At 38.7% G+C, this 15,201-nt stretch overlaps 1 protein-coding gene across 3 annotated transcripts in view; it reads left to right on the top strand.

Annotated features, from left to right (window-relative positions):
• The first annotated feature begins 421 nt into the window (after window positions 1-421).
• Window positions 422-15,201, top strand: part of IMPA1 (inositol monophosphatase 1) — a 28,719-nt gene continuing 13,939 nt past the window's right edge. Inside the window, exons 1-7 of one of the 3 annotated variants that reach the window (XR_014144269.1) lie at window positions 422-539; window positions 3,774-3,839; window positions 4,214-4,347; window positions 6,325-6,429; window positions 7,965-8,010; window positions 10,273-10,381; window positions 11,791-11,899. Coding sequence is in view for 2 of the 3 variants with exons in the window: in XM_006727135.3 (XP_006727198.1) it covers window positions 3,777-3,839; window positions 4,214-4,347; window positions 6,325-6,429; window positions 7,965-8,010; window positions 10,273-10,381; window positions 11,791-11,899 (566 nt within the window). In the remaining variant the exon portion in view is untranslated. The remainder of the gene's footprint in view (window positions 540-3,773; window positions 3,840-4,213; window positions 4,348-6,324; window positions 6,430-7,964; window positions 8,011-10,272; window positions 10,382-11,790; window positions 11,900-15,201) is intronic. The other 2 variants (XM_006727135.3, XM_031025138.2) reach the window with 2 other exon arrangements.

The raw sequence follows: 15,201 nt of genomic DNA, 5'->3' as shown, positions 1-15,201 counted from the left end.
CTGGAAAATTTTATTTGGTTAGATCAACACTAGTCGCTATGCAGTTGGCAAGATTATTTTTTAAAGATTTTCTTTATTCATGAGAGAGAGGCAGGGAGGGAGGCAGAGGGAGAAGCAGGCTCCCTGAGGAGTAGGGAGCCTGATGCAGAACTCGATCCCAGGACTCTGGGGATCATGAGCTGAAGGCCAATGTTTAACCGACTGAGCCCCTCAGGCGCCCTAGCAAGATTATTTTAAGATACTGACAATGAAGAACCAAAAAGCTAATTTCTCAAGTTCTTGCGCAGGTTGCAGAAAGGAAGTTGTAACCAGAACTAAAGAGAGGCCAAATCTCCAATGCCTACTCAGGCCAGCGGGGCCGGGTGGGTCAGGAGCCTCCCACGGGCGCGCTCAGGGCGGCCGGCCCGAAGGAGTCACGCCCACGTGGGCGGGGCTGCAGGGGTGGGACTTCCTGTTGGGGAGATTTCTCGCTCTCTCAGGAAGAACCCAGGCACAGATTCCGCTGGTAACCTAGTGAGTCTGACGGACCCCAAGTTGAGGTAAGTCCTGCATTCCTGCGCCTTCATATGGGCTGTCGGGCCGTCTGGGTCGGAGGTGCGGGCCTCCGCGCCCGCGGCCGGAGTGGGTGGGAGCGCAGGGTCCGAGGCCGCAGCCGGGGCCCCTTTATCCCTGCGGTGTTATTCTTAGCCCCGGCCGCCGAGTGACACCGGCAACAGGCCCCACGTCGTGTAGCGGTTTCGCCCCCGCGTTCTCTCTAAACCCTTGTGGCAGCTGATGTAGAATAATTTTCTCTTTTTCATTTTTACTGATTCCAAGGAAGCTCAGACCTGGCGTATTTCCAGGGTCATGCAGTCCCAGTTTGAGCCCCTCATCTCATGTTGTCTTCAGTCGCCCTGCTGGGGACAGGTGACAGGAAGGTGGCATGGTTCCCACTGTCAGGAAGGCTGTGACCGGGACAGAAACAGTTGGGAATGTTTCAGGCGTTTGTAGGAAAGTGAAGGTGAATAGAATATGCTCATTTCCATCAAGAAATATGCTCAAAGTAGTTGTGAATATAAGGCACCTACACAAATGATCAAAATGTAAGGAAGACATTCCTGAGTGCCCTAAGTGTCATGCAGGAGCTTTATGGGCTCTTCCAGGCCAAGCGTCCTCCCAGCTTTTCACTGTGTATACCTTACTTAGGAATGTTATTCAGGCTCAGGACTCAGTCGTTGCCTACTCAGGTAGGTGACTTACATAGTATTTATATCTGCAGGTCATATCTCTTCTGTGAGCTCGGGATCCCTAGTTCAGCTGCCTAACTGACATCTCCTTTTGGTTTCACGAAGGCTTCTCCTCCTCTACTAATTAAACTTTTGATCTCTCCACCCCCTATCCAGATCTCCAAATTGACTCTTTTCTGTTACTGCCCGTTTCAGTGAATGTCACTATTATCCATTCAGTTGCTAAAAGTGGGAAATCTGGGCATCATTGAACTCTTCCTTTCATATCCATATCCAGATTATTGCTAAATGCCCCCCCAACTTTACCTCCCAAAGCAAGTATCTCTCCATTCTCTAAACTTCTCTATAAACACCTCTCCCTCCACTCTCCTAGGTCTAAGCCAACGTTCGGGTCTCCTGTGGACTACTGCATCCTAATTCTAAATCTCCAGTCCAGTCTACCCAGCACCCACTCTCCACTCCTCCCTCCAGCCTCCAATCTGTCCTCTTCTATAGCGGTGGTGAAATGATTCTTCATGGCTCTCAGTCAGAATCTTACCTTTAAGGTCCTGCCTGGGGTGATGCCTACTATCTCCCCAGTCTCATCCCTTGATCTCCTAGCTGTCACACTTAGGCCTTTTAGTTACTCTTCACTTATATCCTGCAGTTGAGTTAGTTAATGCCTATTCACTTGTCCTTCAGATCTTGGTCTAATCATGTTGTCAGGGCAACCTTATCTGATACCTAAGGCCAGGTTAAAGCTCTTCTGTTACATGGTTCTCTCATTGTACTTCTACTTAGGCTTTGTTACATTTGTGATTTTGCATGTAGTCTGATTTTATTATTAATATCTGACTCCCCACTAGCAAGTAAGTGAACTGGGCCTGTTTTCCTTACTATGATGCAGTGCACAGTGTATCATAGGTATTTAGCAGATAGCTGTCAGATGATTAAACAAATAATGAATTCTGGATGGAGAATCCCTAGAAGGGGTAGCTTTTGAAATGGGCATTGAAGAATTGGTAGGAGTTATACCTGTGCAGGTGCTGTTAGAAGGCAGAGATATGAGAGGCTTGAGCAAAGTTTCTGGCAACAAAGCAGATGCACTGTTCTGTTAATCTAGTTCTGTTAAGCCTGGAAGAGAGGAATGGAGTAAGAATGGAAAAAGAAAAAAGAATTTGGAAACAATTCTTGAGACACTCTAAGCAGTGACTTCTGTAACTTGAAAAGTGGCTTCCCTTTTACATTAAAAAAAAAAAAATCTTAGGGAAAAAAAAAAAGGGCAACTACCAGCAGAAACACCTCACTGTTTCTGCCCTTTGCCCTCTCCTCCTTTCCTCTTTCCTACACTGTGAGCACCATGGTAGGGAATTCTGAGTAATCTTTAAGGTGAAACTGTGTCAGTTATTCTCAATTATAAAAGTGACAAAATTGGGGTTGCTTTATATTTTATTTTTTAAAGATTTTATTTATTTGTCAGAGAGGAGAGAGCACTAACAGGGAGAAGCGGCAGGCAGAGGGAGAAGCAAGCTCCCTGCTGAGCAAGGAGCCCGATACTGGATCCCAGGACTCTGGGATCATGACCTGAGCCGAGGGCAGATGCTTAACCAACTGAGCCACCCAGGCATCCTTTGGGTTGCTTTATAAATGATGGCACATTTTTCTGACCACTTGCAAAGCTTCACTGTCCTAGGTTCCGATTTTAGAGTGTGGTCAAGCAAGTGGTGAGTTATTTTGGTATTCTCTTCAGAAGTCAGTGGAAAACTGGACAGTTCAAAAGACAAAAATATGGGTTTTTTTCTGGGAAATTTATTATTTTTTTAGTCCTGGAATATTCTTTTCCTCACATGTCATAATAGAAAGATCAGAGGACTGTAACATCAGAATTGAGTATATACCTTCTGTGCCTTCCTTTCAAAGCTTCTTTAATTTCAGCATTCCCAATGTTCTTTTATTTTCACTTTATTCTCTACCCAAACATACACCTATCTTTTAAAATACTTATGTGTCCTTTCTTCTCCATCCCCCAATCGAGTGTTGTTTTTTTTTTTTTTTTTTAAAGATTTTATTTATTTATTTGACAGAGAGAGACACAGCAAGAGAGGGAACACAGCAGGGGAAGTGGGAGAGGGAGAAGCAGGCCTCCCGCTGAGCAGGGAGCCCCATGCGGGGGCTCGATCCCAGGACGCTGGGATCACGACCTGAGCCAAAGTCAGACGCTTAACGAATGAGCCACCCAGGCGCCCCGAGTTGTTTTTTTAAAACGTTATGTTATGGGCACTTTGGGAAACACTTTTATAGAGTGTTTTTTTTGTTGTTTGTTATGTAAATGTTTCTACACTAGAAGTGGTTTAGGTAAGAATATTTTTTAATGGACTTACCAGTGAATCTTGAAAAACATTGAACTCTAACACCAAGAAGAGGGCAATTACATTTGTGATTTTGTACATGTGATTCATTTCCTGAATGAAAGTATTGTGCTAATCGAGATGTTTTTCTGAACTATTCTGTAATTAAGACTTAGAGATTTTTAATTGCTTTGTCCTGACTTGTGTTAAATCTATTCAGAAGATGGCTGATCCTTGGCAGGAATGCATGGATTATGCAGTAACCCTAGCAAGAGAAGCTGGAGAGGTATGAACTGAAATCTTGTCAGCCATGATGTGATGGATGTGGACAGCATGTGGTTGTCCTGTGAAATAACACATGCATTTTGATTAATTTGTATTTGTTTTCATTTTACTAAACATTTTCAATGGAGTCAATACTCTTATGTCCTTAAACCTTTTTAATGACAAATGTGAATTTAAAATAGGATGTAAGATTGTATGCTTTTGTACCTAGAATGTCATAACCACTGTAAGTTTATTTTATATACATTGTGGTAAGACATTTTTAAGAACATTTCAGACAGATTGAATGTTTTAAACCACTTCTATAGTTCATCTTTTAGTTTGATTTAAAATGATATATGCCTTTTCTGTTTGCTTATCAAAAAATCTTTTTAGGTGGTTCGTGAAGCTATAAAAAGTGAAATGAATGTCATGATTAAAAGTTCTCCAGCTGATTTGGTAACTGCTACTGACCAAAAAATTGAAAAAATGCTTATATCTTCCATAAAGGAAAAGTATCCATCTCACAGGTATTTTTTATTTTAGTTTCACATGATAAATTGAACCTTAGGTTAGAGTCAATGTACTAGACAAATTTTGATTCTAGACACAGAAATTGACTTTAGTTAACTTAAGCTGAAAAGGAATTTATTTGGAGAGTGTTGGGCAGCTCAGGAGCCCCGAGAGCAGGGCATAGGCAGAAGTCAGGAAGGCCGTGCTACAGGTGCCCAGGAGCCATTGCTTCAGATGCCACCAGTGGTAGCTTCATGACTGCTGCCTTTGGATATCTTGGCCTCATTATCTCAAGATTACAGATCCTGAGCAGGAATGTCTTGCTGAACTCCGGTTGCTTGCCCGAGCTCAAGCTGCCAGGAAGGAACAAACAGGAGGTATTTGGGTTCCTTCATAGTAAGAGGAGTGTTTGGATGCTGGGAAGCTAATATGACAAATGTCTGCCACAGTTATGATTTAGAAGTTTTATTCTCTATATCGCAAACTGTCTTATGTGTTAGAGTGTTGGTAACATTAACGAGTTTGAGAGAAAACACTACAATCAGGGCTGTCTTACAGAGACATATAGCAGAAACATTGTCATCCTTTTAAAGTTTTAACATTGTCATTCTCTACTTTTTTTTTTTAAAGATTTATTTATTTTAGAGAGAGCAAGTGCACACGGTGGGGGTGGGTGGAGGGGGAGGGAGAGACAATCTCAAGCAGACTCCCCGCTGAGCACAGAGCCTGACACAGGGCTCGAGCTCACGGCCCTGAGATCATAACCTGAGCTGAAATCAAGAGTTGGAGGCTTAACCAACTGAGCCACCCAGGTGCCCCTGATTTTCTATTTCTTGGTCATGCCATTATCTGTTCCTGATATTTTAGCCATGGAGAAGAAAAAATGTTTAAAGCTGTGGCTAAATATACTTTCTCTTAGTAAAAAGGTTTACAGCTAAGTGAAAAGGGGATGAAAGAAAATCATACTGATTATAGGATAGTTCAGTATTGAATAAAAGAAAGAAAATGAACAAAAGAAATAAAAAGAAAACCAATGAACTCAGACACCATTTACAAAATTCACCTGAGATTTATTGCATAGCATGTTTTAGGAAGGCATGTAGACACAGTAATTTTGGTGGGTAATTTGCTTTCTCATTGACTTATTTAATGTTCTCTATGTTGTCTATTGCTGCATAGCTAATTATCCTAAAAACTTTGCAGCTCTAGACAACAAACATTTATTATCTTAGAGTTTTCAAGGGTCAGGAATATGAGAGTAGCTTGGCTGCATGGCTCTGGTCGGGGTCTCATAAAGTTATAGTCAAACTGCTGGTCAGAGCTGTAGCATTTTAGGGCTGAAGGATAAGTTCACTTAGGTGATTGTTGGTGACTTCAGTTCCTCCTGGGTTTTCTGCTAGCAGCTCCCCTCATTTCTTCTCCATGTGGGCCTCTCCATAGAGCAGCTCTTAACATGGTGACTGGCTTCCCCTGGGGCAAGAAAAGGAAAGGGACAGAGGGAGAAATAGAGTAAATAAGATGGAAACCACAGTACCATTTTTATGAACGAGTCTTCACAGTTGTATATTGTAACTTCTGCTTTGACTCTTGGTTAGAAGAGAGTCACTCAGTTCAAATTCACACTCAAGGCAAGGGGTGTTAGGTTCTACCTCTTAAAGAGAAGAGCATGAGAGAATTTGTGGAGTTATTTTTAAAAACCACATTTCCTTAGTAAGTTCTCATTTGCAACAAATGTGTGTGCATACACACATGTGAGTGCCTTTATTTACCCTGGTATTGCATTTGAGAATTTTGAATTTTATTTTTCACATAACTTTGCTCTGGGGGAAATAAAGTTTTCTCACTTTATCAATCTGAAGGAAGAAGGAACAACAATAGGAAAGTGGTATATGGACTTTTGTTATGTATTAAAGTGACTCTGAATCTAAGGAAATGTTTAGGTTTGAAAATTGTTGAAAGCAGTGTGAAGATTTGGAATTTGTCCTTGCTTTTAGTTTCATTGGTGAGGAATCTGTGGCAGCTGGGGAAAAAAGTGTCTTAACTGACAGCCCTACATGGATCATTGACCCTATTGATGGAACAACGAATTTTGTACATAGGTATGTTTTAAAATGTTAATATTGTAATTACTTGTTTGTATACTAACTGAATAGACCTAGATACTTTAGAGAATTGTATAATTTGTAGAGTGAAGTGTATTATGCAGAATTTTCATCAGATATGGAAGAGATGATGAAATATTCATGCCATGGACTTTTGCAGCGAGGGGCCCTGTTCACCATTTTTTTTCTCACTGGTGGAGCCATATAAGAATGTAAGCAAGCAACAGTGCTGCTTTGAGATTAAGGAACTAATGGAGTCAATTTTGGGGGTCACATAGAATGTTGTCTATATAGAGTAGGTTCAGTCCGGGAGAAAAAACTATTAAAAAGAGCATGGGCTTTTAAGATCAACAGACTTGGGCTTGATTCCAGATGCTTTTATAGGCTTTGTGACCTTAGGCAAGTTATTTAATCTTTCTAAGCCTCCGTTGTTGTTTTTTAATGTGTAAAATGGACATCTTAATTGTACCTGCCTCTTAGAACTGTTCATGGGATTCAGTGAGTAATACTTATATATAAGAACTTAGTGTAGTGCCTGGCACAAAGTATGTAGCTCAGTATATTAGCACTAAAAGAAAGCCTGAGGGATTGCCGGTGACAGTTAAAATGGGTAGCCTGGTTTGTTGGGATTACACATAAATGTTACATTTGAAGTTGCCGTGTAGCTCTACATATCTTTACTAGTACAGAATTGTTAAAGTCTGCAAAACGAAGATCTAGAATCTATATGTAGAGTGTTAATGTGGAAAGATGCTCATGACATAACATAGAGAAGATTCTAATACAGAGTGTATACTATGATCCCATTTTTGTTAAAATGAAAACTATTAAATATTAACCTTTTTATTTTCAGTAGTTGAACACATTTTTCTTATTTTGTTCATCTTGACTCTTGAGTCAGAAATTACAGCCTGTGTGTTCAGACTGTCCTGCAGCCATAGCAATAGCTGTGCCTAATGGTTTACTTTTAACATGTGAAACTCCCAAGTTTGGTATTAAAGACAAGTGACAGTTCGTTCTGTACAATTTGATATCTGTGTTTATAGGTCCTTACTATGGGAGAAATGACCAAAGAAAAGAGACTTTTTAACCATGAACAATTAAAAAATTTTTTAATTTGTTTTTATTTTTTGAAAAAAAAATTTTACAGTTACTATATTCGTTGCATTTGACATTCCAAAGATATAAAATGTCATGCAGTGCAAAGTGTCCTTCCCACTTCTGACCGCAGTTTCTCAGGACCCATCTCTGGAGGTGGCCACTGTTACCAGTTTCTTGTGAATTCTTTCAGAGATGTTTCATGCCTGTAGAAGCTAGAAGCATCCTATATGTATGTATATGCACCATCTCTCCCCATATTCCCCCTATTTACACAGAGGGCTGCGTACTATACACACTGTTCTGTGGGAGGAGGGGTGAGACTATTTGTATGAAAAGTTATGTAGTCAATTACATTATGAAAAAACATGTTTATTGAAAATAATTTTATCTTGGTAAATTTGTATATGTGTGTGTGTGTTTTTTTTTTAAAGGTTTCCTTTTGTAGCTGTTTCGATTGGCTTTACTGTAAATAAAAAGGTACGCTGTTTAAATTTATGGTAAAATGCCTTGCTCCTATTTTCTGAGAAAGAGTACATGTGTCTGTAATAAATTTAGGTTTGTCTCTATATTCAATTTATATAGCTGCGTTATTTCAAAGTAAGCTGCAGAACTGTTAAAATCGGCATGATACTTTTTCCATTAAAGAAAATTTAATGTCTGAGAAGCAATAATTAAAAGGAAAAAATACATGCAAGTAACTGAAATACAATTCCGTATTTAATCACCATTATATATGTAATAGAGTCAGATATGATAGGAGTTGATGTGTGATCTAAAATGCTAACTGGAAGAGGTGGGATTTGAGCTAGGAATGCCTTAATAGGCGTCAGTGAAGGGAGACTTTGAAAGACCAGAAAGTGGTAGAGGCCAGAACATGGTTGGGAAATGCTGAGTATGTTCAGGAACCCAAATACTTGCTATATCTAAAACCCAGTAGAATACGATCTGTAGCAATTGCATTTCCTTGCTGTTTGGCTATTTGATCGATCAAACAATGAATGATGTTTACTAACATCTTACACACCTGTCTTCAAGGAGCTTGTGATATATTTGATCAGCATGTGCACAAGAGAGTTAAAAAAAAACTATGAAAATTAAAACACATCTTAGGCACAGGGTTGCGCTCATTAGTGAGAACATCTGAAAGAAGCTAAAGGAACCTTTAGCATACAATCAGCCTTGGGCTATGTGCTGTTCCTGCCACTGAACTAACTCGCAGTTCATGCACAAGTTAGATGTGCGAACAGATAAATACGTAGTGGAACTATGAAACAATGCCGTGGGAACATGAAGAGGGTGTATCTGATTCTGCCCAAGAGTGGTTTGGGGAAATCTTCATACAGAAGGGGTCTTTAGAATTTGGTCATGTGAGTTGGGTTTTAGAAACGTAGGAGTTTTTCAGATTAAAGAAGAAAAGGAGGAAAGCATTTTAATCAGAACAGCTTGGAGAAGAGCATGATGTGTGTGGGGAACGAGATGTTCATTGTGAGTGAAACTATGAAAGTGGCAGGAGCAGAATTGATGAGGTGAGTTAGTTGTGGTTTTATTGTGAGGCACTGTGGCCTATGTCAGAACATTTAGATTTTGTTTTTAGGCTGTAGAAAACCAGTAGAGGTTTTTCAAGTACAGAGTGACAGATAATTCTAGCAATGCAGAGATCATACCAGAGGGGCAGGCTGGGTGATTCTGAACTAAGATGGGGCAGTGAGGGTGGCTGAGGAAATGCCAAAATCAAGAAGTGCTTTCAAGATGAGATTTGAAGAAGACGACACGTGGGGAAGGAATGAGGTGTGATGAGGTAATGAGTGATCTTTGATCTCTTCGGTTGAGGTTTCTGCAAGATGAGCTGAAGCATAGGTTCTTACCTGTGACAATGGGATTATAGGTGGAACAGGCCACAGTTAAAGGTGGTAGTTGAATTTATGGACTGGAAAGAACAAACCTCTAAGAAGATAGACATCCAAGAGGGGAATGGAAGATATGGAAGAGTGAACAAATCCTGACCTACACAACTTTTAAGGGTTGGACAGAGAACAAGGTCTTTCGAAAAAGTGACACAAAGATAGATTAGTGAGTGAGGTAGGACTAAGAATCTGCCAGAAACATGGGGGTACTGGATTAAGTAATGAAGTGTGGATGATGGTCCGCAGTCTCCAGTGCTTTGGAGATGGCATTTGGTTAGTAGGAGTTCCTGGGTAATCTCTTTTGGGGAAGTTTCAGAAGTGTGTGTGATCAGGGCAGAAGCCAAATTGTAATTTTTATTAAGAGGAGAATGGGAGAGGTGAAGTGTAGACTACCCTTTGGCAGGGAAGGGAAAAGGAGAAGATAACATCTTGAAAATTTTGTGGGGGAGGTAGAAATTTGGTGTGAAAGTACCAGAATGAAAATCTGAGAGAAGGAGGATCAGTTGATAGAGGAGTTTTTCAGAGACATTTGAGAGGGTAGGAATTATAATATGGAAGGAAGTAGGAAATATTTACCTACCTGGGGCAGGAGAGCGAGAGGTCAAGGTGGGTGCTCTTAAGTTGAGAAATGGAAGGGGCAAGTGTCAAGGATTCAAGTCTGATGATCTCCTTTCTCTGTGTAAGCTGGAAATTATCATTTTTAAGTATCCCATAGTAGTTATTTGAAAACATTCTCAATATAGTGGATTTTTTTGTTACTGCCTTTAACAAAAAGTATTGATTTAATGGTGAAAAATACTCAGGTTTGGTAAAGGAAACTTTTGTCCTTCTGCAGATGGAATTTGGAGTTGTATACAGTTGCCTGGAGGATAAGATGTATACTGGCAGGAAAGGAAAGGGAGCCTTTTGTAATGGTCAAAAACTACAGGTTTCACAACAGGAAGGTAGGTTTATCCTCTCATTTTTGGTGTGGTTGATATTATATACATGTATTTTATTGTTTTTGAGTTAACCAATGGAGTTCTCCCAGTTGTTAACAGATTCATAAATTATGTGTATTTTCCCTTTACGTTTTTATTTCCACCACAGTTTTGAATGTGGTAGTGGAAGCAAAGAAGGCAAGTGTAGTCCAGCAAACACCACTTCAGACTCAGCAGCTTGCTAAGTGCTGGGGATAGAAAGATGAATAAGAATGGCTTCCTGCCCCCATGGAGTTCATGGTTTATTGTTTAAGCCACTACATCTCAAATTCTTTGTCAAATTCCTCTAATCTGATGTTGCTGGGACCAGTTGTTAGACTGTAAATCTGAGGGGGGGGGAAACGTCTATTAATGTCGGGAATCATTAAAAATGAGGTCTCTACATTTTTTATGACCTTGATGATTGGTATTTTGTCTTCTGTGTGACAGCTCATTGAAGTTTTGAGTCACCTTTTTTCCATAAACCGTGTCCAACATTTCCCACAGTTTGTATTTCAGATTCTTTTAAGTGCATCAAGAGCTTAAAGATACTTGCAAATCAATCTAAATTCAGAATCCCCCTACACTTTTATAATTTTTCTCCTTGAACACTTAATTTGAGAGCAGATTTTTAGTTCATTTTCTTTTTATAGAACTCTAAGACCCCAAAGATTGGGATGTGCATCATTATTTTTAAGATGATTAACATGTGAAAAAACATGGCATCTTATAATCAAAGTAATGTGGTAGCTTTTGTAGAAACTAAACCTTTCCCTTTTTATAATTTTTTTGCTTTTTATAGTTTTTAATTAGATTATGTGATTATTAGAAGAAACAGTAATTGTAAACATGTTCAGAACAAGTTGGTAAGCGTACACTGGTGGGAGGAGATGAAGTGTAGGGTATGCTACACAGGGAGCCTGTTAGCGGAGAGTGTTGAGTGTGTTATGAGCTTCAGTCATGTTGTTTCCAAGACAGAATGGAAAGCATTGGGTAATCCATCAATTTAGTAAATGGAGGTCAGCCACCACTCAAACTTCTGTTTTATTTCAAATCTATATTTAAATTATTTAATTTCTAAATTCTACTTTTTAAATATTTGAGGTATTTGCTTGTTTCCCACTAAAGGTATCATGCATGCAAGCAAATTGGTTATATTCTACACTTTTGGGGGATGATCTAAGAAGCAGACTCCTTGATTATAAAAACAACCACTTAAGGATAATAAATTTATCAGAATTTTAATACCTCAAGGCTTAGAATGAAAGAAATATGGTACAACTAGGGTGAGGGATAAAAATGGTCCTATTTTATTCTGAATTACAAGTATCACATTTTTAAATAAGAGTTCTTATTGTTAAACTCTAGTGATTATTTAAAACATTCTCTTTTAGATATTACCAAATCACTTTTGGTGACAGAGTTTGGCTCTTCCAGAACACCAGAGACTGTAAGAATTGTTCTTTCTAATCTGGAAAAGCTTTTGTGCATTCCTATTCATGGGTAAGCTCTTTTCATTTCTTCCCTGAAGTTCCAGAGAATTTAACATTTTCAAGAATGAATTTTCCATAAAAATGAAATTTTTTAATAGGCTTGGGATCAGTACCATAATTATAATTTTGTAATGTATTAAAAAAACTTTCTGAGAACAATTTCAAACTTAAAAAATTTGCAGAAATAATGGGGAAAAAAGTATACCCTTTACTTATATTCACCTGTTGTTAACATTTTACCCCATTTGCTTTATCATTTTATCATTCCCTCTGTGTGTGTGTGTGTGTGTGTGTGTGTTGTACATACATGAATGTGTGCATACACAAGTGTATACACACCTTTTATCCCCCTGGACTATTTTAGGGTAAATTACATATATTATGGCTCTTTACTCCTAACTACTTCAATTTATTTCCTGAAATTAGGGATATTTTCCTCCATGACCACAGTACAATTGTTGACCTCATAAATTTACGCTCCATCTAATCTACCATCCATATATAGTTCTGACAGTTGACCTAACAATGTCCTTTGTAGCATTTTCTTCCTCCAGTGCAAGATTCAGTCTAGGGTCAAGCATGAATATAGTTGTCATGTCTCTTCAGCCACTTTTGATCTGGAATATTTCCACAGCCTAAGAAATTCCCACCTCCTCTTAGTTTTCAAATTATTTGCATAGAAGAATACAAGGTAGACTCTTATAACTTACTTCTGTTTCTCTGTATCAATAGTTACTTCTTCCTTGTCATTTTTTTTTTTTTTTATATTTGTGCTTTCTTCTTGTTGTAAATCTTGGTTAAATTACTTAGTGGTTTGTCTCCACTCCCCCCGCCCCACACCGAAAATTAGGATTATGATTTATTATTCTGATCTACAGTTTTTTTCCTCTCTGCCTTGAATTTATTTTTATTCTTTGATTTTTTTTTTTTTTTTAAAGATTTTATTTATTTATTCATGAGAGACAGAGAGAGAGAGGCAGAGGGAGAAGCAGGCTCCCAAGGAGCAGAGGACCCTGGGATCATGACCTGAGCCGAAGGCAGACGCTTAACCATCTGAGCCACCCAGGCGCCCTTTTGATTTTTTTTATTAATGTGTTAGGTTATGAATTTTTATCTTACTGTTTTAAATGTATCCCATAGATTCTAATATGTAGGGGTTTCATTATAATTATTTTTCACAAACTCTGTAATTTGTATTTTCCCTTTCACCTAAGAGTTGTGTTCTTAAATTTCTATAAAGAAATTTTTTAAATTTCATTTTTAATTTTAATAGTTTTATTACATCATAATGAATCTGCTATGGAGTTGACTAATATTTTATTTGTGCCTAGTATATGATTAATTGGGGGGATGGTTCTGTACACACTGAAAAGTATATTCTCCATTATTAGGGTATAATCTTTGATATATAGCCTAAAGATGAACCCTATTATTATTATTATTATTTTTGTCTACTTCACCTGTATACTGAGTGATAGGTTAAACTCTTCCATTATTGGTATGTTTCTCTATATTTCTCCTTGCAACTCTTAGAGCTTTTATTTTACATAAGGTGGAAGATGGCATTATTTGATGCCTATACATACTGTTATAACTTCTTGTATAATTTTAACTTTATATAGTATCCTTTGTCTTCTTTCATGCTTTTAGACTTAAAGTCTGCTTTGATATCAAAATTGCAAACTCTCATTATTGCTATTTGCCTGGTAAATCTTGGTCCACTCTAACTTTTAGCCTTTTTAAGTGTATCTCTTGAATACAGCATGGAATGGAGTTTTGCTTAAGAATGCAAATGAATTTAAGTATTTTTTTCTTTTAATAAAACAGGCCTCTTCATTTATTAATATGACTGTTTTGTTTAGTCTCAATTCTACCCTTTGGTCTTAGTTTTTTGCTTGACTTTAGGAAAGGATGGGGCAAGCATTTTATAAAGTTTTCCAGGTGACCTTTAGATTGTATGAGCTCATCCTCTATAGATTCCTTGAGAAGAGCACATGTGTATAAGACTCTATGAGTTCTAGCACATTCTGTACTGTTTTTCTATGACCTTGAATGTTGAACAGCCTGGCTGGATATAATACCCTTAAGAAACAGTATGAACTAAATGTCTTGAAAATGCTATTTTACTGTTGCCTTGCTTTGTATATTGCTTTTGAGAAATCTGATGCCATTCTAATTTTCTTGGCTTTTAAATTCATTTTTTGGGGTGCCTGGGTGGCTCAGTTGGTTAAGCGTCTGCCTTTGGCTCAGGTCATGATCCCAGGGTCCTGGGATCAAGTCCCCCATCGCGCTCCTTGCTCAACAGGGAGCCTGCTTCTCCCTCTGCCTCTGCTGTTCCCCCTGCTTGTGCGTGCTTACTCGCATGTGCTCACGTGTGCTCTCCCTCTCTCTCTCTGACAAATAAAATCTTAAGAAAAAAAAAAATTATGTCTTAATTGGAGGCTCTTGAGAATTTTTTTTTTTCTTTTAATCTTCCACGGCTAATAGCTTTACAAGGATAGATCTTGGAATTGCTCATTCTGGCAGAATTTTCTCCTTTAACAAGTATACTCAGATCTTTTTTCATTCAGAAAAATTTTTTTGAGTTACAGTTTTAAATACTAGTTCAGTTCTCATTTTAATTTTCTGTTCTGTTTTCATTTTCTTCAGGACACTGGTAGGAATGTTCAGTTTCCTTTGGGTCTTCTTTTTCAGCCACTTTCTCTCTGACCCTTTTTACTTCTTTCATGTATTGCTTTTCCTCATTGACTTTTTCTTTTTATTTTTTTTAAAGATTTTATTTATTTATTTGACAGAGAGAGCACAAGCCAGGGGAGCAGCAGGCAGAGGGAGAGGGAGAAGCAGGCTCCCCGAGGAGGAGGGAGCCCAAGCGGGGCTCGATCCCAGGACCCTGGGATCATGACCTGAGCCGAAGGCAGTCACTCAACCAACTGAACCACCCAGGTGCCCCTCCTCATTGCCTTTGATTAGGTTTTTTTAAAATTTTTTATTATGTTAATCACCATGCATTACATCATTAGTTTTTGATGTAGTGTTCCATGATTCATTGTTTGTGCATAACACCCAGTGCTCCATGCAGAACGTGCCCTCTTTAATACCCATCACCAGGCTAACCCATCCCCCCACCCCCCTCTCCTCTAGAACCCTCAGTTTGTTTTTCAGAGTCCATAGTCTCTCATGGTTTGTCTCCCCCTCTGATTCCCCCCCTTCATTCTTCCCTTCCTGCTATCTTCTTTTTTTTTTCTCTTAACATATATTGCGTTATTTGTTTCAGAGGTACAGATCTGTGATTCAACAGTCTTGCACAATTCA

The sequence above is a fragment of the Leptonychotes weddellii genome, chromosome 4 (genome assembly GCF_054177405.1).
Source record: "Leptonychotes weddellii isolate Sample4059 chromosome 4, ASM5417740v2, whole genome shotgun sequence".
In the NCBI taxonomy this organism is placed as follows: domain Eukaryota; kingdom Metazoa; phylum Chordata; class Mammalia; order Carnivora; family Phocidae; genus Leptonychotes; species Leptonychotes weddellii.
The sequence above is the reverse complement of the archived record's forward strand: the minus strand, read 5'-3'. Positions and strand labels throughout refer to the sequence as shown.